Raw genomic sequence first — 24498 nt, 5'->3', positions numbered from 1 at the left:
ACACACACTCGGTACCACACAGGGGCCCTGCTCATCTTCTTCCCACCGTGCGGGTCCCATGTTGAGTGCTTCCTTTATTACCAACTTCCTGATGACAGACTTGGGACTTTACCTGAATACTGCCGTTTACTGCTCTGAAGTTGGAGCCAGCAATCTCAGTGCTCAAGCGGTCTGAAATCTTATCTCCTGGCTGGAGAAAGCAGGATCTGGAGAGGCAAGCCCAGATATCAAGGGCTGCTCACCCATCTCCAGCTGGCCTGGCGTCACCACAGTAGGTGACTTGAGCTTTCAGGGCACAAGGCCAGCCCAGCTCTCTGCTTCCTCTGGAATCCTAAGCACAGTATGATCAGTACTCCAGGTGGGACAGAACATCTCCAGGAGGCTGCCAAAGACAAAGCCAAGAAGCTAGAAAAACTGTACAGAACAGAACAGAGAGGAAAATATGAAACACTGGGAAACCTGGTTGTGTAGTGGTTTCTAGGGAAACAGTTATGAAGAGGACATTAATTCTACAAGCAGACTTGGGAGAGGTGACAGGAGACTGCCACAGTCTCAGCTATTGTTAATAGCAGAATAATGCCTCCACACCTTGACCCTAGTCCTAGCACACCATTTCTTGCTTGGGGTATTACCACAGCTTCCAAAACCATCTCTTTCCTTCTATACTATCCCTGTCTTAGTTCCCAAAACAAAATACCTGAAACCAGGTAGTTTATAAAGAAAAAAAATTCTGATTAGCTCACCTACTGAAGGCTGTGCAGTCCAGAGTGTGGCACCACATCTGGTGAGGGCCTATTTGCTGCACCATAACGTGGCACAGGGCATTGTGTGACAAGTCAGAGCCAGTGTGATCGACTAGGCCTCTTCCTCTCCTAATGAAGCCATGGTGGGGCCCCACCCTCATGCCCTCAATGAATCCTAATTATCTCCCAAAGACCCCACCTCCAAATGCCATTAACATACAAATTTGGGGATTATGTTTGATTCCAGCACTTGAACTTCTGCAGGACACATTTCAACACATTTCATCCCCCACCAATCCATGTACTCTGCAGGCCACAGGCATGGAGATGCTTGGACACATCACTGGGGGCACCATGCTCCTCCGTCTGGACCCTACATTGGCTTCTCGTGTATTTGGAGCCTGGGTCTAAGGCCTCCCAGTGACTGCAGGGCCTCACTGCCCCTGCCCTGAGTCCCCAGATCTCTGGCACTGTCTCTGTCGTCCACCCTGCACTCACCCCAGGTCAGCCACATAACCTCCTTCCTGTGACTCCACCAAAAGCTGCACTCCTGCCCCGGGGCCTTTGCTCCATTCATTCCCTGGACCTGAGGTTCTCCTTTCAGAGACTCATAGCTGAAGCCACAGTGCCGTCTCTCGTTCTCTCCTTCTCACTTTGACCAGCCCGTGGAATACCCCACCTGCCTGCCCACCCCAGCCACCTGGCACTCCCGTCCCCCCAGAGCACCTTCCACCTGCCACGTGCCACATCCATTCTTGATTCCTTCTGTTGATTGTTATGGTCAGTCTCCTCTATTCCAAGAACAGGGTCCTTTGGTCTTTATTCCATGGGAGGCAGGAACTCTGCTTGGTTCAATGGTTCACTCTGAGCTCATATTGCACACTAAGGGGGAAAAATGTGTGATTGAATTAATTTGGAAAAGATTTCCAGCCTACATGTTTATTGAGGACTTACCCCATTCCAAACACTATTCTAAGTATTTTGCGTGCACTATCTCATTTAATTCTTATAATATTCTCAAAATACAGCAAAATTAAATACCCCCAGTGCCAAATGATGCTCTTAAAGAGTCCCTGGGCAGCACAGAAGAGAGGATGTATTACAATGATTAGCTCCAATCCTGCTTTTCCAGGTTTGGCTATCTTTTGATGGGGGGCTGTGAAAACTGGTGTTGCCAACCCATATGATAAGCTAGACCTGCTGCAGCTCAGAGCTCAGCAGTGGGGGAAAGGAACTAGGTTGGACAACAGCAGACAAATCCTGGGATAACTTTTGGATCCTGGCCACTCTCCATTTCCATGAACCCAAGTATGATGCAATAGAAAGAAATGGTCTTAGAGAAAGACAGGCCTTTTACTGCATCCCACTCCAGCACTTAGAGCTGAACAGCTGCAGGTAACATGCTTTGCCTCTCTGTGCATCTTCTTCTCTGTCTGTAAAATAGGAATGAAGTTTCACCCATAAGCTATCAATAGGACTAGAGGAATGTAGTTGACACATACTTAAGTAGAGTCTTTCACAAGGCAATTGATCCATTCCCTTGTGTTTTAGGGACTTATTTCAAACTTTTGCTTCCTCCTGAGGACTGTGATGATGGACAGATCTTCCATTAAAGCTTGTCTGTAACTTTAAGCCAATCGTGTGGGCAGAACCCCACTCTGAGGGCTGGGAATATGTAAATGCACCAATGTCATCTTTGCACTGAGAGATGAAGGCAAGTCTCTTAATCGGTCTCAACACTCAGTTGGCTACAGGACAAACCCAGGTGGCCTAGAACCACAAAGCTGGCCTTGACTGTTAGTCTGTGGGCCTTTCACCCTAGAAACTGTAGAAAGAATGGGTGAATTTATACTGCAGGGTCAGACCCACTCAGGGAGGCAAGTCTCATAGCACTGCCTTCAGGTGCAAAGCTGGCGCTGAAGGGAGAGAACAGTGGAGAGTCTCCCCGGACCAGACGGAGGAAGGCCCATGTGCCATGCTCAGGAGATGGGTGGGCTGTAACAGTGGGTAGTGGAAGCTTCCGATTTTAACCAGTCTCTGCAGCATGCTGGGTGGGTGGCCAGAAGTGATAAGAGGTATGAACAGAGACGGAGACCTTGAAAGGCCCTGGGGACCACCAGAGGAAAGGAGGCAGAAGCCACACCCAGCAGCTGGCCTTGGGCCTTCTCATTTCCTCCCGGCCTTGATTTCCCTTCTTTTCTTGGACTCTCTGGAGTCAGACAATGTTGAACAAAGGGATGGAGGGAAGACTGTTCTCCTGGAGGGACCCCCCTCTCTAGCAGTCCCTCCTGCACTCAAAGCACAAGCCCCCTCTGGCATTTCCACAGACCGCAGGCAAAGGTCACTTAGGCTTCTGTTCCTTGGGGGTTTTACTGGTGTGCACTGACCAGGCACAAATCAAATTTTCTGAGAGTTTTTTAAAAATGCACTTATTGGTTTTTCATGTTGTTTTCTATCACGCATCCAGAATCTTTCAGCCATGACCATCTATAAATTAAATTCCACTATGAACACATCCATAGACCTGCAGAAAGGGTAATTCGCTGTTGTTATTGTATTTGCTCATCGTGAACATTGATGGTCTATTAGAAGCTGCATTCCCTGCCAGTCAAGGGAGGGAAAAGAAAGGAGAAAGCATTTGAGAAGATGAGCTGTAAGGCTGCTCTTTGTCTTGGTTCATTTATTTCCTTCTGCTGAGTCCAAATTTAAGCAAGAAAAAAAATAAAGGAGAAAAAGATTTTCTGGGATTTCTTGAAACCTGGACATAAGGATTCAGGATTACTTGTTTTCTAAATTAGATTTTCTTTTTTAGTCTTTCTTGCTCTCCTCAAGAAAATTACAAAGAAAAAGAGGAGCATAAATTTCAAAGGCACACAAGGAGGCTGAATGAGAAGACGAGTTCTAAGGAGCTCAGAGCCGATGACAGGGACCATGAACGGTGCTCCTGGCCTGGGGTGTGGAAGGACTGTTCTCGGTCAGCATCTGGCAGCTGGGACAGCTTCTTTCATTTCTCGAGACCTAATTTTCCTCATCTTTAAATTAACAGATTCAAACAGATGATTCCGTTTTTTTCTCCCAGCTCCACGCTCTGAGATTCTTTAAGGTCATAGCTCCGGGAAAAGGAAGAGCTAAAATCAGATGCCACCTTCCACTCTGCACCTGTAGCCCACAGGCAGAGCTAGTCTAGAACATTCTGGACACAGTTTCTGCCTTAGGAAACCAGAGTTGGTTATTCCCTTGAGAGATCCTTGCCTCCCTGTAAGGCTTGTCCTCTGCTGATGCTCTGTGGGAGGTACGCAAAGGTCGCACTGATGTCAGGAAGCTCAGGGTCTCGGTGGAAGTGGTACCTGACAGAGGATGGCTATGCTGGTGGTGACCCCTGAGAAGTGAGGCCTGATCCGCTTCAACAGAGAACCTGGGGCTTCTGCTGAGCCAGGGGAAGGTAGGGGTGAGTAACACCCGGGGACCCCAGGAGCCTGAAAGAGGTCCCATGTGGGAGGGGCTGCCATCTGAGCAGGTAGAATCCAACAGGCAGTGTGGCCCTGTGGACACGGGAAACCAGATCAGAACCAGATAGGCCATCCTGGAACCAAGCAGCTGATGAGTCAGGAGGAGTAAATTAGGAGACACCAGGTGATCATTCAGATTAGGAAACTATAGAAGAGACAAAGGCAGAGGGGATGAGAGCCCCCCATTTTCTGGTGTGGCCATTGGTTTCCTGAAGGCAGACCCTGTCCTGCCTTGTCCACCTGTATCCCAGTCCGATTAACATTTGCATCCTCTGGAATGCATAGGTTGAAATCCTAACCCCTAATAATGGTATTTGGGACTTTGGGGAGGTAATTAGGTTGTGAAGGTACAGCATTTGTGGATGAGATTAGTGCCTTTATAAGAAGAAACACAGAAAGATGCCTCAGTATTTTTCTTGGCCACATGAGGGTACAATAAGAAGATGGCCACCTACAAACCAGGAGACAGGCCCTCAGCAGGTGCTCGTTCTGCCTGCATCTTGATCTTGCCCTTCCCAGTCTACAGAACTGTGAGAAATAAAAATTGGTTGCTTAAGCCCCCAGACTACAGTATTTGTTCCAGCAGCCTGCACGGACTCAGACAGAGCCTAATACAACACTCAGCCACCGCTACTGGGTAAATACCTGATCAAAGACAGCGCCAGGATGTGCCGGCCAACTCCAGTTCAGCCTGGGGAAGGACCTGAGTCTGAGAGGACTCTGTTCCCATGCTCCTGAGACAGCCTTTCAGGAGCAAAGAGGAAGCAGGGGGAGCGGGGCAAGGTCCAGGTGGGGACGTGGAGATAGGGTTGTCATTCATGGAGGCGAGCAACTGCTTCCTGGCCCACAGGGGCAGAGGGTCCATCTCCTACGCACATTCAAGAAAGATTATTCAGAAAGATGATGTCTGAGCAGGGGCTAGAAGACCAAGGAGAGTTTGGGGATGAAGAGATGGAGAGGGAGGAGGAGAGAGAGAAATGGGATCACACGCAGAGGGGATGTCCCATGGAGTGATCAGCTTGCAGGGTTTCATCCCACAAGAAGAGCAGATGGCCTGCCTGCAGGTGGCCAAACAAACTCAAGGCCTGAAAGGACAACTGAGGCAAAATTGCAGGCGTCCTCAAGTAGAAAGGGGTTGGTGTCCAGGAGGTCATCAAAAGAGCCTTTTTGGGGTCCAGGTGAAAGATCAAGGAGCTTCACTAAGCACAGGACCCTTGAGCCAGGCAGCATGTTACAGCCCTCTTGGGGCATGGGTTTTAGGGCTTTTCCGCTCCATGTGCAGCTGCTTAGGAGTCAGGACTCTCATGGCTCTCCTTTTAAGGCAGAAACCACAAAACGCCCAGGACCTATGTGGTCACTGTCCATCATGGTCAGCACAAGGAGCCCCACCCTCTGGTCTCACAAGTGAAGTGGCCAGGACCTGGAATGGTTGAGCAATTTAGTTGGGCCAATACAATGAGTCAGTAGAACAGTTCAGGATCCAACCTGAGTGGCCTAACCGAGCTGTCATTCTCCCACAGCAAGCTGTCCCTGGAACTGTGACCCAGGCTCGTGACTGTGAACGTAACAAGCAGAGACACTGGGCAGGACAGGCAGGCCCTGGGAGCGATGCCTCAAAACTGGAAGCTGCTTCAAAGTCTGTCTTCTTCTTCTTTTTTTTTTTTTTTTTCCAAATCATTCTCCTTACTTTCTGCTATAAATGTGTCACCAGGCAGGGCAGGCATGGCCTCCGCATTTGGTGGATAGTGAGTCATAGAGAGCAGAGTCACAGTGAGATCCCAGAACTTCTCTGCTTTGCAGTCTCTGAGCAGGGTATGATGCCCATCACCATCTGCCTCCCTGCAGATCCTGCAAGATAGTGAGGCAAGGGTTCACAGGGTGATCCCCGTCAGGAGGTTGGACCACATGCTATAACTAACGGCACCGCTGTGACCTCACCATAGCCCAAACTCCAGCCTGACTCTGGCGGGGGGATGGTAGGGGGATGTCCCAATAACTAACGGCACCACTGTGACCTCACCATAGCCCAAACTCCAGCCTGACTCTGGCGGGGGATGGTAGGGGGATGTCCCACACTGAGGCCACGGTAATGGGATAGGACCAGTTTACATGTCACTGTTCTTCTCAGCCTCCTGAAAGTCCTGCTTGGCTCTCAGAGGACCCTTGGGCACAGACACAGTGCTGAGAGTCCCCCAGCTATTCTTCAGCCAGTGCAGGGTGGACTACCTATGAACTCTGGAGTCTGTTCTGTGAAGTGACAGGTTTTAAACTGGGATACATGGAACTATAGACCTTCAGTGACTGGATCCCTGAATCTTGGTTTCTTCATCTGTAAAATGAGGACAATGTGAGTCTTTTATTTGAGGAATTGTGAGGATTCCTTCAGCTCACCCAGGGCCACACCTACAATATTGCAGGCATTTACTACCTGTTAATGATGTTTCCCAACTCTTGTCTGTTGGAAGGTAATTTCCAATAACTGAATCTTTACCACATCTATTGGTCAGAGCTCCTTAGAGGAAAAAAAACAAATCATCCAGGTAGGTAGGTAGGTAGATAGATAGATAGACAGACAGACAGACAGATTGATTGATAGAGATGTATGATGGCATTTGAGAAGAGAGAGTCTATAAGGAATTGGCTCCTGGACTGTGGAGCTTAGTGGGTCTGAAATCTGTAGGGGAGGCCAGAAGCCTGAAGATGCATGTAAGAGATGATTTCATCCCAGAATCCCAATTCCTCAGGGCAACAGTCTAGAAACTCAGGCTGTCCTCTATGTTGCCATCTTGAAGCAGAATTTCTTCTTCAGGAAACTTCTACCTTTACTCTCACGGCCTTCAAGTGATTAGAGGAGGCCAACCGACATCATGAAGGGCCATCCACTTTACTCAAAGCCTGGGGAACATAAATACAAAATCATATTTAAGAAATACCTTCACAGCAACATGTAGAGTGGCATCTGGACAGCATGAGCTAGCCAAGTTGACACATAAAATTCACCAGCAGGACGCGGAACTGGAAAGGCGCCAAGTAGGTGGGGGCAAGAAGGGCAGGCTCTCCCTGTGGTCAGTTCAGTACTGAGTGGACTCTCCTCTCCAGCTCCCTGGGAAGGGTCACCAGCTCAAACTGTCAGGGGCCAGATAGTTAATTTAAAAATATGAGAGAATAGGAAATGGAGGTGGGCTTCATGAACTTGAGAGAACAGGTTCTGTGTAAATATATTTTAATTCATACTCTATAAATCACTGTAGCTAGAAGGCTCTGGGGGGCCCTTCACTTTTTCAGAGTGGAGTGGTGCCAGCACCTAGGTGGAGTCAGGCTCCAGTCTGGGTACATCACACGCCCAAGAGCCTGGGACTGACTTGGATGCACAAGGAGAGCGCTGGCCATCCTCTGGGTTTAGAAGAAGCCGTGTACTGAAATGTGACTTGAAGGAAGCTTACACATACCACCTCTGCCAATCTCACTCAGGGACCCAAAGGGTACCAATCACCTGGGGAAGTGTCACCAAGTGTCACCACAAAGGCGTGACACTGACTTGGTGACCATTCTGAGGGAGTCGGGAGCATCGCATCCTGCCACAGTGATTGCACTGGCCTCTCACAGGAGGAGACAGGTGTTGGGGGAGGGGGACCGGTCTGTTCTGGTATTTGCTAAAGCCTGTGGAGCTTGCTGAAAAGCTCATAAGGACTGACTTGATAGTTTCAGAGGACATATATGGCTACACAGCAGGCAGCAGAAAGATCCTAGCTGCTTTGGCCTGGAGGCTTACAAGAAACTCTCCAGGAGTTGCTAAAGCATCATCCCCATTCATACACCCCTGCAGAGGAAGCCGCGTGTGCGGAGGATGGACTGTAAAGCCTGCACCCCCCACACGCTCTGGTACCCATCGCCCTCCCTGGGCAATGCCCCTAAGTGTGAGGGGCTCCTGCGGCTGTTCTCTCTGCTCACACACCGTGCTCCCCACAGCACACCTGGCGCCCATGTGCGGGGCTGCCTCCGCACGCCATGCAGTCATTTCTGCAGAGGCTCCAGCGGACTCCAGCTGCTTGTCCTTATTTTGACCTGTCTACATGCAGTTGGCATCAGACCCCACAGGTTGAGGGCTCAGTCCCTCAAGACTGCCCTCACTTCAGAGGCCATAAGCTCTGTGCTTGTGACTTACAGTCTGCACATCAGGGTTTCCATGACCCCTGCCTGGGTTCCACGGATTTGCTAGAGCAGCTCACAGGACTCAGGGAAACATCTTACTTCTAGTTACCCTCTGCTACAAAGGATCTCTTTAAAGGTAGGAAAGATCAGCCAGATGTGGAGACACACAGGGAGGGGTCTGGAAGGGCTGAGAGCTCAGGAGCTAGGGTCCCCTAGGAGCTGGGGTTGGCCACCCTCAAAGCACTGGGATGCGTTCTTGTTCACCAACAGGAAACTCCTGAACTCAGTTCTTTGGGGGTTTATTGAAGCTTCCTCCCATAGGCAGGATTGACTGAATCATTGGCCATTGGTAGTCAACTCAACTTTCAGTCCCTATTCTCCTCAGATGGGGGTTGAGGCTGTGAGTTCCAACCCCCTGATCATGTGGTTGGTTTCCTTGGCAACCAGCCCCACCCACCCAGTGGTTATCTAGGAACTTTTCAAACACCCGCTTCATTGACCCACATTCCAAAAGGGGTTCATTATGAATAACAAAGGACACCTTGCCTTCTACCTTTATCACTCAGAGCTGCTCTGAGCTGTGTCAGAAACCAGAGGACAAAAAGCCAAATATTTTCACAAAAGATCCTTGTATTGCTCCAGTCTCTCAGGAAATTACAAAGGAGCACAGCTCTGAGCTGAAAACTGTGGACAAAACCAAATATGTACTTCACAGGGTCCCAAATAATAGGACATTGATGGGAAGTCACTTCCATGACTACAGCACATAAGACTGGCTTTTTTTCTTGTCTTCTTGGTTGACAGGAGTTGATAGGGGAAGCCACTATGTCAGGGAGGCTCACCTGTCCTTATTTTGACCTTGTCTACATGCAGTTGGCATCAGACCCCGCGGGTTGAGGGCTCACTTCAGAGGCCATAAGGAACTGAGGGCAGACTCCAATGGGCGTCCAGCGAGGAAATGAGCCCTCCAGCCCAACTGGCCAAAAGAGAGTCTATCCTGTCATCAAGTGCCACACTCAGAGGCAGACCCCTCCCACTGGAGCTCTGAGATGAGAATCCAAAACTAGCAGTCACCCTGATGGCAGCCTCTCAGGAGACCTGAAGCAGAGAAGCCCATCAAGCTGAGCTGGAGTCCCCAACCGACCAGAAAAAAAAGCAACATCAAAACTGCAGGTTTTTTAAGCTCTACATTTTGGGTAACATTGTTAGGTAGCAATGACTGATACAGTATGCACAGTGTCTAAGAATGAGACAAAAGATACTGTAATATCTGTAAGATGCTAATCAAGCGTGTGTTCCTTCCTTCTGAAGACACAATACAGAAAGTAAGGGGACACTGGGCTGGGGCTGGGGCTGGGGCTGGGCTCAGTGGTAACACACTTGCCTGGCATGTGTGACACACTGGGTTCAGTTCTCAGCACCACATATAAATAAGTAAAATAAAGGTCTATCAACAACTTTAAAAAATTTTTTTAATTGAAAAAAAAAAGTAAGGGGAAAGAATTGATAACAGTGACACAAGGGCTGACTCCCTGACACATGTAAAAGGCAGTGCTACAGCACCAGGGTTTTGCAAAAAGGAAAAGCTTTATTGCAAAGTCCACCAGCCTGGAGGGTTGGGGAAGGATGGGGATTTATAGGAAGGGAAAGAGGAGAAGCTGCTTGCTGATTGGATGGTGAGAAGGGGAACCCTAGGGTTCCCTAACTGGTCATTATGCCCCTTCAAGGACAACATATTTCCTTTGGCAAGGTGGGAGGAAATGGTTTTCATGTTCTGAGAGGGGAATTTTGAGCTTGTGACATCAAAAGGTCATTGGCTGCACGAGCTGGCTTCTACACATGTTCATTCTCAAAAAGACAATTTCAAACTGTCTGAGTGGTTTCTGGAGGCATTTTTTGAAAGGCAACTAAGCACTCTGTTGTTTAAGGATTTATGACCACGGGTATCCAGACCTGGTGATTTCCACCAAGGGAGAATTGGTGAATTGTGTAAGGGAGAAAGAACAAACCCAATCACACAGACTTCACAAGGCAGTAGAAATTTTCATCATTGTATGAAGGAGAAGGAAATCTCACAGAAGCCCAAGGTGAGTCCAAGGTGATGCTAGAGCAAAGGAAGGGCCACAGTGGCCACAGGGAGGCTGTGGCTCCTGGAGGACCATGCAAAAGCACACCGTGTCCTGCTGGCACAGCTGGGTCACGCTGGGATCACAGGTCTGTAAGAGCTGGCACTGCTGCCCGCTGAGAAGAAAGATCCTCTGTGCTTGACAACATGAGCCATTGTCCCGACTTCCCTCTCTCTAAGGGTGGGGACAAGCAGATGCTGTGAGTATGAGAAAACCGAGGCACAACTAGTACAGAAGGACTTTAGGGCTTCACAGTGGGCCTGATGATAATTTAGAGGAGACAGCGGAACAAAGACAGTGTCAATGTTTCAAGGATGTCACTAGGGATGAGCTTCCTATACCAGAAAATGAAGGGACAAAACTTGACCTGGCCAAAGGGATCTCATTACATGGAAAGATGTGTCCTGGTCTAGGCCGTATGCTGTGCAGAAGCTGGCTGGAGCACTCAAAGCCTTTGGCAAGGACTGGAAGGAATTCTAAGGTTATGCAATGATACAGCTTTTGAAGTTTTGTAGAATGAGATTAGATAATGAGGCTGGAGTTCCTGCTGTAAAGGACATGCTGGAATTCAATATTCTAAGAAAATATTGAGCCACACACTGGCTAACAATGATACAGCCACTGCATTTGGAGAAAGTCAAATCCACATAGAATGACCATCCAGAGCACCCAAGGGCCCCAGAGGAAGGAAGGTGGAAGGAAGATTGGAATGATCTGCATTTGAAGTAGGAAGTCTACATTGGCAGCAGGTCTTGAGCTTCTTAGATATTGCTTGGTCTCAAGTTGAAAGGCACTTTGTGTTGGTATCCCCTGCTGTATGGAATAATAAGGGCATGCTATGCACCAACTGCACCCCCCCAAAATAAAGGAACAACTTTGTGGTCAAATTAGGTAATAGCTCCAAGACGTAGATTGGCTTCCCTGAAATTGAGTAACGTGCACTTTGACCTGGTAGAAATACAATGTCAACTGTCCTTGATGCAGCTGGTTGCCTACCTGTGATGTTAATTAGGAATTGGTGGAAAGAATTGGGCCCTAGATAATGCATGTGATCACTAATAAGCGATGGACATGTGAGGAAAGTGCAATAATCCACCCTTCCCTGTGTGTGCCCTGGGAACAAGATAAATAGAGTGACTTGCTCAGCTGTCAGGACTGCGTTCAAATGGAAACCAGGCACCAGAGTGCACACCCCCCGTGTGCCCATCCCACGTCACCTGCTTGTCCACTCCTTGCCAGGGGTCATCTGCTCTCAGGATAACTCCTGCCCTTGGCCATATTCTTCCTTCTTCTTTGGGTTCTTTCTTCTTCTCTTTTACTAAAAATTAGAGCCCAGCTCCTCTTCTCTGGAGGGTCCTCAGGCTCACTAAATACAGGGTCAGAATCCAACCTGGTCTTGTCCTAGATGCTGCCCAGGTCTTGTCCTCAGCCTTGTTTGAATGGAGTTGCCCCACCTGGAGCACTCGCAGCCACTGACTGGCCCACCATGGTCCACAGCCCAGTCCTCCCACCCCAGCTCAGGAGAGCTCTCCAAGACCTTCATTTCAATCACTGAGATGTCTATGGTTGAGACTATCAACCAGAAGCCCAGCACTGCCCCTGCCCAGCGCTGCCCCTGCTCTTCCCTGCACAGGGTTGATCCTGGGAAGCCCCCTGCTCAGGCTTCCATGGGACTCTGACGTGCTGCACCATCTCTGCCTCAGCGCCCGTTTCTCGGGAGCCCAACCTGAGACAGTTTCTGAAGAGACAGAGCAGGAGCTGAATAGGAGAGAAAGCTCTAGAGGGTGGGGAACCGGCCCCACCAGGCTGCTGGGAGCGTGAAATGGGTTAACACGTGTGAGAGTCAACAGTGACCAGGGAGCCCTAAGTCTTACAGAAGTGTTTGGCTGTTCTGATTAGCACTCCAATTAGAATGTCATATGTCATTATTATTCATGATCTTAAGAGTTTAAAAAAAAATCTACCTGGACTAGTCCTTGAAAGAGAATCACACCTTCAGGGCAACGTGTGCAATTTCTCACTGGTTTTCATTCCTGTGCATCTGCCAAGGCTGTAGCTGAGGGCATCCCACAACACAGGTGAGACATGAGAGAAATGGCCAGGCTGGACTGGAGACGGTATCTCTCGTTTGCTGGATAGACTCCCCTCCTTATGGGTCACCCCCATCTCACCAAGTCATCTGTCTGCAAATATGTACATGTCCTTCAATTCCAAACCAGCGTCACCACCCAGAGGCCCTCCTTGACCTCTCCCTCCACCTAATGATCTGACCGTCTTCTCCCTTTCTTCTTCGAGCGTGTGTGTGTGTTCACCATGGCGTGTGCATTGCCCTGCTCAGGCTTCCATGGGACTCTGACTCATTCTCTTCCCCGGGACAGGGTAGGTGGTCAGCATATTATTTCCCCAGTTCTGCCCTAAAATGCCGCCACAAACTGGGTGACTTTAAACACCTTCCAGAGACTAGAAGTCTGAAAGGAAAGAATCAGCTCAGCCATGCTCCCTCCAAAAGCCCTAGGGATGGATATTCCCTTGCCTCCTCTGGCTTTGGGTGGCTCCCAGGGTCCCCTGGCTGGTGGAAGCATTGCCCCGGTCTCTGCCTCCTTCTTCACATGGATCCTCACACGACCTTCTTCCTCAGGTTTCCTCCTCCTTTCTTCTCCAAGGAATTTAGACATGCCAGGAATTTAGACCCACTTTGTACCAGGATGGTCTCATCTCAATATTATTTGCTTAACTATGTCTTCAAAGACTCTTTTTCCAAGTAAGGTCACAGGCACAGGCTCCAGGTGGACACACACTGTGGTGCCCACCACTCAACCCACCACAGTAGATATATTTTGATTCTATGACCCAGAACCGGTTTCTGTTGGGTCCATATGGCAGGTGATGCAGGTCTGCAGAGGTCAGTTCCAGAAGGAATGCAGGGAAGCGAGGAAACAGGAAGAGGGGTGAAGGAGGACTAGGTGGATCTTATTGACTGACCATGAAGAAGTAAAGTACAAAAGGATTCAGAGGTGGCTGAAAAGCATGGACCCTCAGTGCTGTGAGGGCAGTCAGGATGAGAAGCTGGACCTCGCTGGCCATGTGCTCTGTTTTAACAGAATGTGGAGGGAGTGCAGGATGATTCATTGGCTGAGCCAGGGACTCTGGGACTCAGTTTCCCCACAAGCCTGTGGCAATTTCAGCTCTCCTGGAGTGTGCAGAGTTCTCTATGCAAGGACTTTACACACCTAAGTAAGTACATGGTTCACTATTGCACATGAACCCAGCCTGGCAGGTCAGTTATCTACTTATCCATGTAACTATTAATTATCTTACAAAGGGTCCCAACAGCATGTTGGGTGGGTTAGCCAGTGTTCTGGGAAAGAAAAGGATGCCCAAGATATGCCACCTGGCAAGAGGACCAACACGAGGGGAGAGGAACACACAGGCACATATAGAGCAATATGATAAAATGAGATTGTTCATTTACTGCCTGTCCTCGCCATGTATAAGTTTCTCTAGGGAAGTACCCCTGAGCCGAGGTCAGAGACCTGAGATAGTCAAAAAAAGGAAGACAATCAGTGTCCCAGAAAAGGGACACTGGACCTGAGAGAGCCCTGTGGGATGAAGCCAGGGACAGTCCAGGGCCCAAGAGGCAAGGCTAGCCCAAATGAAGGAGAGCAGGAGAGATGAGGTAAGACCACCTTATGGGCTGATGTTCAAGGAAATTCTGTTTATGGAGGAAAAAGTCACCAGTAAGTGTTTGATAAAGCTGATGAAATGTGTGCAAAGAGAAAGAAAGTTTATTGAACTGGCCTAATTAAATGAACTAGGGATGCATAACAATGAGGGCTTATGATAGTGAATGCATTTAATGAATTTTAACAAATTACTTCAATTTGAAATGATTTAATTTCTTCATGGAAAGTGCCTTAGCAAAGTGCCTAAATTACATGGGAGTTTCATAAAGATTACTCGGATCAGAGCTGCTCTTACTTTGAGTCTGCCTTCCTGTGAGATGATGTTTACTAGAGTTTTGTCCAATTCAACAAATATAGGGAACCATCTAGAATGTGCTGGCCACTGGCTCACAGTTGACATCCTTGCAGTATCTCAGCAGCCTCTGGTGAACCATGTGGCAGAAACAATGCACTTGGTGTTTGGGGAATGAGTCTGTTGGAGGATCTTGGAGCTTGGAACAATACCAAGGTGGCTCTGCTGATGTGGGAGAGGCCGCAGGTCCCCGCCCCATAATACTACCCCTGTATGATGGTGCTCTTACACTTTTATAAAAGTGTTTTTAAGTAATTAAATTACTTTAAACATGAACTTTTTTAACCCCAGTGGAAATGCAAAGAGGGATTCAGAATCGTGTGTAAGGCGTTAATTACTTACATCTGACTGGTGGGGGTTTTTTTCCCTATGAATGAATGCACTTAATTAATTTTTCCCTTAGCTTCTTGCTATCTCCTGGCTGTAATCTATTTTCTTTCATCCCAGGGGCAATAAAAGGACAACAAAAGAAAAATCCAGTGATTTGAAATTCCAGAACTCCACTCTGCCGAAAAACAGGTCAGAATCTTCACTCATTTATTGAAAGAGAAATGAAAATTTTTATTCTGTGGCAAATAAACTGGCCATCGTATGCACCCATTCACATGGAAAATGTCCATGTGACTGAGGTACAGCTCTGGTAATGAGCTCAGAGGCTACCCAGAGGCCAAAAGAAGGAGTTTGACTGGTCTGCACAGCCAGCAGGGCTGGAGCCCGAGAGAGAGCCACTGAGGGGGACATCTGTCCCTCTGCAGTGAGTGATTAGATGACGGAGCATGCATCTGACCACAAGTTCACCTCAGGGTCTCACAAGCCAGCAGGCAATAGAGAGCTGCCTGCCTGTATCATCAAGTTTTTTTGTCCCTCAACTGAGAAAAATGTGTACTGAGCAGTTATGCCATCAGGATTTTCACAGACTATTGAAAAAGCAGAGACAAAAGACCCAGTCCTGCTCACAAGAGCCCACAGATAGTCCAGCTTCAAGTGTCAATTAAATTACTGAGAAGAGACCAAACCCAGTCAAGTCCAGCTCTGCACTGACCTGCAGACTCCCTGGCAACATCCTGAGGCTCAGAACATATGAGGGCCCTGCTCGCAGCCAGCACTCCCTCACCACGCCCTCCTGGGGTGGTCAGTCTTCCCAGCGTGGTCCAGGGGTCTAAATGAGTATGACCATCCTCCCATCCCAGCTCAGTTCAACTCAAGCCTGTCCAGCAAAGTCTCTGCAGGGCCTACTGTGTGCACAGGCTGCAAGCAGTCTTGAGATCGTAAGTCCTGCTAGAATAAATATTTTCCCTAAGCAGAGTAAATGAATGCCCGTAAGACAAAATACTGGCATTGTTTTTCAAAACCACTTTAAGCAAAGGAAAATTTGTGGCTGTTCTCAGTCTTCTTTAATGTTTACATTGAAAACATTTGAATAATGCATTTTAAGTTCATTTTTCTTATTTTCTGACAAAAGCAAGAGATAGGGAATGGAAGGGTTAGAAGCCTTCCTTCGAATGGAGAGAGTTGAAGCAATTACATACATCAAAGTAATATTTACAGTTTCATTTGAGGGGGAAAAAATAAGACAGAGAGGAGAGCAATGCTTTTTTTCCAAAGCAAATTATTTCAGAATGTGTCATAGCATGCTCAAGATATATTAAAAAGAGCAACAGATGATGTTTCTACAACCTGTTCCAAACCATTTATAAACCCAAATTTAAAAAAACAAACCCCATATACATACAAATTTCTGTACCACTGCATATTTTATAATGGAAGTATTATATGAATATAAATTAGCATTTGAAATACATAAATCAAATCAAAATGCCCAGAAGCTGCATGTGAGTTCTACTATCCATTCCCCATAGAGGCAACAGTGACCAGCACTAGATAATGCAGGAGAAGGGGAGCTAGAGGTGGGCAGCTTACAGTACAGAACCAGCCCATGGAACCCAACTGAAATCTCAGCTGACTTGCTTACTGTGTGGCCTGGGACAGCACCTCATGTACTTTTAAAATGGCATTTGAAAAAGCAGTGTCTCTTGTTCTTCATCAAATACCTGAACCTAGAAGTGCCTGTGTCTGGGGAATAAATCAATGACCACTGTGGCATACCTGAAAGGTAGCAGGTTCTAGATGTATAATGAAGGCTAACAGTCTCTGAGTGCCCACCCTGTGCTAGACATTATCTAAGAGCTTAGGGCAGCTCTCGCAGGATCCTAGCAGTCACACTTCACTAGTCTCCCTTCCACAGGAAAGAAAACACAGAGGATAACGAGTTGCAGAGCAGTACGTGGTAGATATCATGATCATTACTAATATGGAATCTGTCTCTGGTCATCTCACACCATTGCCCTCATGCTGTTAGGTGTGGGTGCTGACTCTCCAGACCTAGGCAGAGGGCTCAAATATGCACATGTAGCCTCCCGGTAACTTACAGAGTAAAACACTAAGCTGAGTGTCAGGTCCACTCAGAAGATACAGCCCAAGAGACATTCCAAGAACAGTACAGATTATTCCCATATCCAGAACCATGACCCATCTCTGATAGCAAGAGGAGTATGTCCCAACAGCTCATGGTGTTTGCCTGATCTCTTTTACTTTGTGCTATGTCCCCATTATATAGTGACAGAAACATTCCAATTGGTGTTGCCAATTTGAGTCCACGCTCAGCAGGTGAATACCTAATAGGCACCAGATGTTCAAAGGAACTTCGGCAATGAACCCTCACAATTACACTCCATAGATATTTTTATTCCCATTCAGTGCTAGGGAAAAGTAGCCTGAAAGAGGTTGCATGTTATGGCCGTGGTCACAGAGCTACTGAGCTGACTTCAAATCCAGTGCCACTTCTGCATTTTAATGATCAAAACCTTCTTATCCATCAGTGCACAGTTGGCCCCCACAGCGGTGGGCTCTGCACCCCTGGATTCAACCAACCACAGATCAAAAATGTTGAAAAACTTAGGTCTGTACTGAGCATGTGCAAACATTTGACTTGTCATTATTTTTAAACAATATGGTATAACAACTGTTCACATAGCATTTGCATTGTATTTGTTATTCTAAGTAAATCAAAGATGATTTAAAGTAGACAGGGGATGTGTGTAAGTTACACGAAAATCCAACACAATTTTATACAGGAGATGTGAGCACCTATGGATTTTGGTATGGTGGAGCTGGAACCAACATCCTGCACACACCAAAGGACATCTGTTTATGCATGGATTTAGTTTCCCATTCCTAAGGGTCAGTAGTCTGCCTCTGTTGAGACTCCCCATTTGAAGGAGAGCCATGTGCTTCCCCTTCCTGAGAAGCACATCTGTCAACAGCTGCATAAAGGTGCTGCCTCTCAGCAGTGGTTCTCAGAGTGTGGAGCAGGGACCAGCACCATCAGCATCACCTGGGAACTTAGAAATACAGATTCTCAGACTCCGGTCTACTGCCAGCAACGTCAGGCAGCTGTGTGTAAATCGGCTGCCCTGCAATACGGAAGCCTGTTCAGAAACCTTGGCAAGAAGCCTCACTCCCAAGAGCACAGCTGGAAGAGAGGCCTCTGGGCCTGACTCCTGCTCTGTCCCTTCCCACTGAATGAAAGCAGGACAGAGTGAAGATCTTCAGGAGGGGGCAGGGGAGAGAACCGTGAGTGCCCGAGTGCCTCTCCCCTTAGAGGAACCTCCTGGAGGCCACTGTGGGGAGCCTTTGGAAAAGCAAAGGTGAACAAGACACCCCCCTGCCATCAGGATGTTCATCTGTGGGGTGGAGGGGTGTGGAAATATAAAGGGACAATAGACCAAGATACATTGTAAGGCAGGGCATTGTGTGCACGGCAGAACCCAAGCCGAGGGACACAGTGAGATCAGAAGGTGAAGGTTGACCAAGTCCTGTCTCCAGAGCCAGGTTTCCAACCACTTCCTCCATTTGCCACATGCCTGTGCCCTGCTGCCCCCTCTGGACAGCTCAGTACTAACTGTGTGTTGTCCCCTCAGACCTTCCCAATGCATTGCCTCATTCATGATCAATTTTCCCCTCTGCCACGAGCTCACGTAGTTCATTCCAGGGCAAAAAGGTGCAGGTGGCTGTAATTTCTCAGGGTCCCCTGGGGCCAGTCCTCTCACTGAGGAGACGATGCTCTCTTCCATTCTGTGCACTTGGAGGCCCCTCCTGGGCCCCTCCAGTAAGCACACCCAGGAGCCTGAGGGCACAGCTGCCACTGCTCTGCCCATGCTCCTCCTGTGCGGCTGCTCTGGGCCTCTCTAGCACAGAGAGATCCACAACAACAACTTCTACCTCTTCCCCACAACTGGTAGAAGGCAGGGTGTCCTCCTGAAAGATCTGGCCCACAAGAGCTCCCCTAGGGTCCAGTATGCCTTTACAGAGGATGCCAGATCCAAAGGAGCGGCCACCAACTTTCTTCAGACTCTGCATATGGGGATCCTATGTCATAAATGCTCAATAAACATTTTCGGGAGGTGGGGGAAGGAGAATAAAATCAGGACCCACGCGGGCTTTAAGGTGTCCACTGCCTATACTATACCAAGAGCCTCCTACTGTGCCTGCTGTATACCAGACACCTAAACAGGTAACAAAAGGCACTTTAACAGGAGAGGGTTGGAGGGACAAAGAGACTAGACAGAGACCAAGTAGGGGTAGAGGACTCAGGTTTTGACAGCCCCCTACAGGAACCTGCCCGTCAAGCTAGGCGTGGCGAATCATCCTGCTACTCTTATTTGTCTGCAGCAGAACCCATCAAAATGATGAATTTTGCTTTCATTTTTAAGTATCTGTCAGGGACATTGATAGCTTATCTGGAAAAGATTATAGCTCATAAAAACTTGCTATCCTCAACTTAAAATACAACTCAGAAAAGAAAAAAACGAAAATATATGCATATGAGATCAATAATAAATTAAATCATATGTGACTTTCTAGCTTTACTAAGTATATTACTAGAGCAAGAAATTCTACAGGAGCTCATAAGAGGGAGGAGTCCGTATAGCTCTGGCAGGGCAGGTTCCCAGGAGATGGGAACAGGCTGGGCCTCCGCGAGCCAAGAGGACCCAGGGTGTGAGCCACCACAGCCATGAGGGACACCAAATACTTTCAGTGTTCTCTCCACAGCCCCTACAGGTGTTTGCATGCCCTAAATATTTTTTATAAATATAAAATAGAGAAAAGAATTCTTGACTTGAACACTATACAATGTACACATATATCAAAACATCCATAGTGTGTACAATTTTTATGTGTCTATTTAAAAAATTCTTGAAACTAATCAGGGATGCCCTTAAGAAGGAATGGACCCATTCATCCACTTATTAAATATGAGACTTGGCTCTATTCCACCTGGGGGTGAGTTTCATCTGCTCCAAAGTAACATGGGGTCAGAGATGCTATCCAGTCTCCAACATGGAACAAACATGTAGAAGCTGCTCCAGGGGAATTGCAGAGTAATTGTGCATTCATGAGGAGTCCTACCACACGTGGATGCTCAGTGGCTTGTTGGGATAGGACAAGTCCAAGTGCAGACCCAGACTAGGCCAGCAGTGCTTCTCTAGGCCATCTTGCATTCGGGTGGCTGGTCCATGCTTCCCTGGGCACGTGCTTGTGGTTTTCACCCCTCACCCAGCACCAGCTCACCCGTGCTCATTTGGCAACATGCTTGTGCACACGGGCCACGTCCCAGGCATGCACGCCTCTGGTCTCCCTGTTAGGAGCAGGAAAACCAGTGTAGGAAATCAGAATTCAAGCTGTGCTCTTGTAGTTGTAGAGTGTGAGTTCCATCTGACAGGTGCCAGGGACCTGCCCAGGGGCGAGAGGTGGCTTTGGTGCCACGTGGGAAGCAAGGAAAGCCCTCCACCTTGCCCTTTTCTCTGGACTACCATAAGCCCCATTCTTCCCTCTCCAATCAATCCTGTGTGATCCCATGTGACCTTTCTGAGCTGCAGCTTGAACACCCTTTATTCACATGCCTTGCAAAGCTTCACATGGCCCCTGATGACACTGGCATGCTAACGTGGCCCTCCAGGTGCCCTGTTCTCAGGGCACACTGCATGTCCAGACCTGAGTCCTGAGTTTCCCCTGTGAATTTCCCCCTCTGAGCATGGAGACTATGGCCAGTGGGTCCTATCATCAGGCAGGAGGGCTGTGACCACAAAGCACCGTGGCTCCTCAGGGGGCTGACCACACTCAGTCTATCTGCAAAACAGAAGGGTGAGTTGATGTCTTCAATGCTCCATTTGGCACCAGAACTCTATAAGAGCCCTAAAATGGAGATAAAGATGCTGCCCACCAAGAACTGCCACGAGGCTTGTGAGAAAGGCCTTTCAGAGAGCACTCAGTTCCTGATGCAGTGAGGACATTCAAACAAAGGGAAGAGGGAAATTTTAGGTCCTTCTTCATTTCCCTCTGTATTTAAAATGACTCTGAGAAATATCAATTGTCTTTATTCTGGAGTAGCCTTTTAATTTCAGAGGTAGAGCTTAAAACGAGATTTGAAACTAAGCAATTCATCTTGGAGGGTTGGGAGCCGGGAAGCCTGGCAGGGTGAATCACCTGGATCATTCCCAAGGGTTTGCTGCTGAATTCTGGACTAGCAGTTGGTGCCTGGAGAGATCCAGAGGGGACTCTACACACCGTACTCGAGGGGGCAATGAGTCATTAGTCTCCATGCCAGGACCTTGACCCTGGAGACGGGACCAAGTGCTGTCTCTATGGGACAGGAATAACATGCCACCCAAACTCTGTTTCCCATGGATAAGGAGAAGGCAAGTACACCCTGCCTGCGTCATCCGATGCAATTCTTCCTGGCCAAGGCGAGAGAGATAGGGGGAGAGCCATGTTTACTTTACTAGTCTTTAAAAATTAAAAATCATTAAATGTATTAAATTATTTAAAAGTATTAAAATTTTAAAATAATTCAGAACTAAAAATCTGTCTTTGTAATGAGCCTTAAAAATTGAAAACCACAGACCTGGGCAGAAAGGTCAGCTTTGTTCATTTCCTATGCACTGAACTCCCCTGGCACGACATTGACACCTGTCTGTACACACCAGAAATGCAGAGGAAGGAAGACCTGCTCACTCTGACCCAGGTGCCAAAGGAAGCAGGGTGCTAGGACACCATCCAGCTGTGGCCCATTTGCACATGGCTGTTATTGATGTTGTTGACAAAAGGGAGCTGGGACACATCTTATAATTCCCTGCAAGAGGCAGCTTGCTACCACGATGGCCTTGCTGGAACATGGAGAGGACCCATCAAATCCCCATGAAGTTCGCTAGCAGCACCGTTCATTCATCACTCTGGGCTGTCAAGCTGCAAAGAGCCTTTACAGATAGCTTGTCAGCTGCAGTGTCAAGATGATGTCCACTCGCCAGCCAGACAGCACCGTGACATCCAGACGCCCTCTTCCCCAGGCCCCAGGCTATGGTTCCAGTCTTGCTCCTCTCCCTCCCCCCTTGTTTCTCAGGCTCTCTGGCTCACAGCAGCGGGCTCAGCTGGAATAACAACCCTGTTCCCTGTTTTGCTGATGCTTCCTCTGCTAATTCACTTGGCTTGTACTGACGCACGGAGAGCCCCGCGGTGCATAATCCCAGAGGATATGACATATGAATGAGCACCACCACTTTGGGGGCCCCCGCAGAGAGGCAGAGCAGAGCAGATAAGCCACTTTCAGATGGCTTCAGCAAATGGGAGGAAGCTCCAGACCTCCACTCTGCAGTCTAAGCTGCTGCTATAGGCTTGTAAACACTAAGCATCATGGAGGGGGCCAAACTGTTCACTGCACCTTTTTACCTATTATTCAAATCTGTAAAGTCTGGTTGCATCTGCCAAAGTAGAACTAGAAGTGTCTGTCAGGTGAAATCTGTGCCATAAACCTATCTATAACCTCTGAAACTTTCTTTCCCTCTCAATTTATTATTATTATTTTTATTATTATTATTATTGCACATAATCTACTTTAGGAGCAAAATTTTAAATATACAGCACACTCTTGTCAGCTATGCACTGTGCTGCCCAGAACGCTGTCCACGACCTGTTGGTCTCTTATAATCAAAATTTGGTGCCTTTGACTCTTCCCCTCTCCCTAGGCCACAACCCTCCCCCTCTGCTTCTGTGAGTTGATTTTAGATTTTTTTAAAAAATTATATTCTATAGTATTTATCCATTCACGGTTATATCTCCAAACTCATCAAATTGTACATATTAACTAATTACAGATTTTTATATGTCAAAAAATTTTTTAAAGAATATCGAATTGGAGGGGGTTGTGAAAATCAATATAAATAGGTCAAACTGGCTTATTAAAAAAAAAAAAAGCCTACTAGCTGGAGTTGAGCCTAGATGAGCCTAGATCCGTGTCCAGACAGAAATGCAGAGGACCATGTTGTAGCCATGTTCTTTTCTCTTCCCTCTGTTCTTCTGTGTTTGGATGTCAGAGAACCTCAGCTCCACCTCCCAGACTCTGGTGGGGGGAGCCTGCCAGCAGTACTGGGCCCAGTTCTCCCCCCTGTAAAACCAACAGATTAGGTTGCATTATCTCCAACATGCTTTTGCTTCGGAAACCCAGGTAAGCCAGGTCAGAAGAAAGTCAATGTCAAAGCCCAAGTTCATTCTAGACTCTCTGGAGGAGCTTGCCTTGTATTCCAAGTCCCCGGGCTCAGCCTCACCAGCAGCCTGAGCTGGAATCACTGCCTTCCATCAATGGAATGTCAAGCCACACTTACAGTGAGCTCACTGTACACATCACAAAAGCATGTCCTTTCTGATCCGCATGTCCTGAGTTTCAAGTCTAAGAGCCTTTTTGAGGCCTTAATCAAAGACCAGGATGTCAGAGAAGAGGCCATATGTCTGAGGTGTCGAGAGAGAGCTCACAGGCCCCAAGTAAATGATTTACTCCTCCCTGGATGATTTATCGTTAATTTCTGCAGGATCTCACGCAACTTGAAAGGGTGCCAGCTGCTAACCACAAGGGCTCTGAGGACGCAGATGCACGGGGCCTCCAGAGCATGACTTGCCACTTCCCACAGGCTGGGGGTGAGGGGACATCGAGGCAGGAGAACAGACAGGCTGGTGGCCAATCCCTGGCTCTTAGGGCTCCCTGGATGAGGCAATGTGAAGCCCTATGAATGTCCTATTTCCTATTCTGTAAAGTGGAGCAGTCACAGGTACCCCACAAGGTTATTTTGGATGAAACTGAAGAGAAAGCATCAGGGTAGACTATGAGCTGGATTCATGGACCGTGGCCTGATGACGAGCACCTCACCACTTAACTACTCTGTGCCCAACATCCTAACCACCAAACAGGCCTCATAAATATTTACACTCAACGTGTGTTGCGATGCTCAATTAATTGTTCCTGTGACGCACTTGGTGAGCCTCAGAGGAAATGTGCACTACAAGGACCAGGGATTACCAAAGGCACAAACAAGTTGGACCACGGAAGCCATGTCCTCCAGAGCTTTCCAGTGCCTCTGGGCTTTTCGAATCTGTGAAATCTAGGATGAGGCTGCTTCCAAAGGCACACTGTCCAGGGGAGAGCTGGAAAGTCCAAGGCCTGACAGAGAATTTACCAAGGAGGACACCCATGTGGCCCAAAACATTTGAAAAAGTAATTCAATCTCATTAGTATTCAAGGAATTAAAATAAGGACCCAAGGGCCAAGGAAGCAAATGATTTTAAAATATGGACTTAATGGTGGTGAGACATAGTGAAATGGTCATTTAACATTCTGTGGATAAGAATAGGAACTGACAAAACCCATTCAGAAGCAGACGAGTATCTTGCAACAAGAAGCCTCAAATGTCCCTGCTACGTGGCCCGTTCACTGCACTAGATTGAATATTCAGAGATGAGATTAAAAATGCAAGAATGAGTACACATGGTGATGGTATTTACAATAGTCAAAAACAGCGAGAACTAAATCCTCTTCCAAAATATCAT

General features: G+C 47.8%; 1 protein-coding gene across 1 annotated transcript in view; it reads left to right on the top strand.

Moving 5' to 3' along the window:
* Nucleotides 1–24498, top strand: part of CLNK (cytokine dependent hematopoietic cell linker) — a gene marked incomplete at its 5' end in the record, with an annotated part of 165558 nt that overhangs the window by 66795 nt on the left and 74265 nt on the right. The window contains 1 exon segment of the mRNA XM_081303475.1: nt 15013–15084. Within this exon segment, the coding sequence (XP_081159601.1) occupies nt 15013–15084 (72 nt within the window).

This window comes from Spermophilus citellus (genome assembly GCF_964194105.1).
Source record: "Spermophilus citellus genome assembly, chromosome: 8".
Classification (NCBI taxonomy): Eukaryota; Metazoa; Chordata; class Mammalia; order Rodentia; family Sciuridae; genus Spermophilus; species Spermophilus citellus.
Note: the sequence above shows the minus strand (reverse complement) of the source record. Positions and strands in the feature narration are given on the sequence as shown.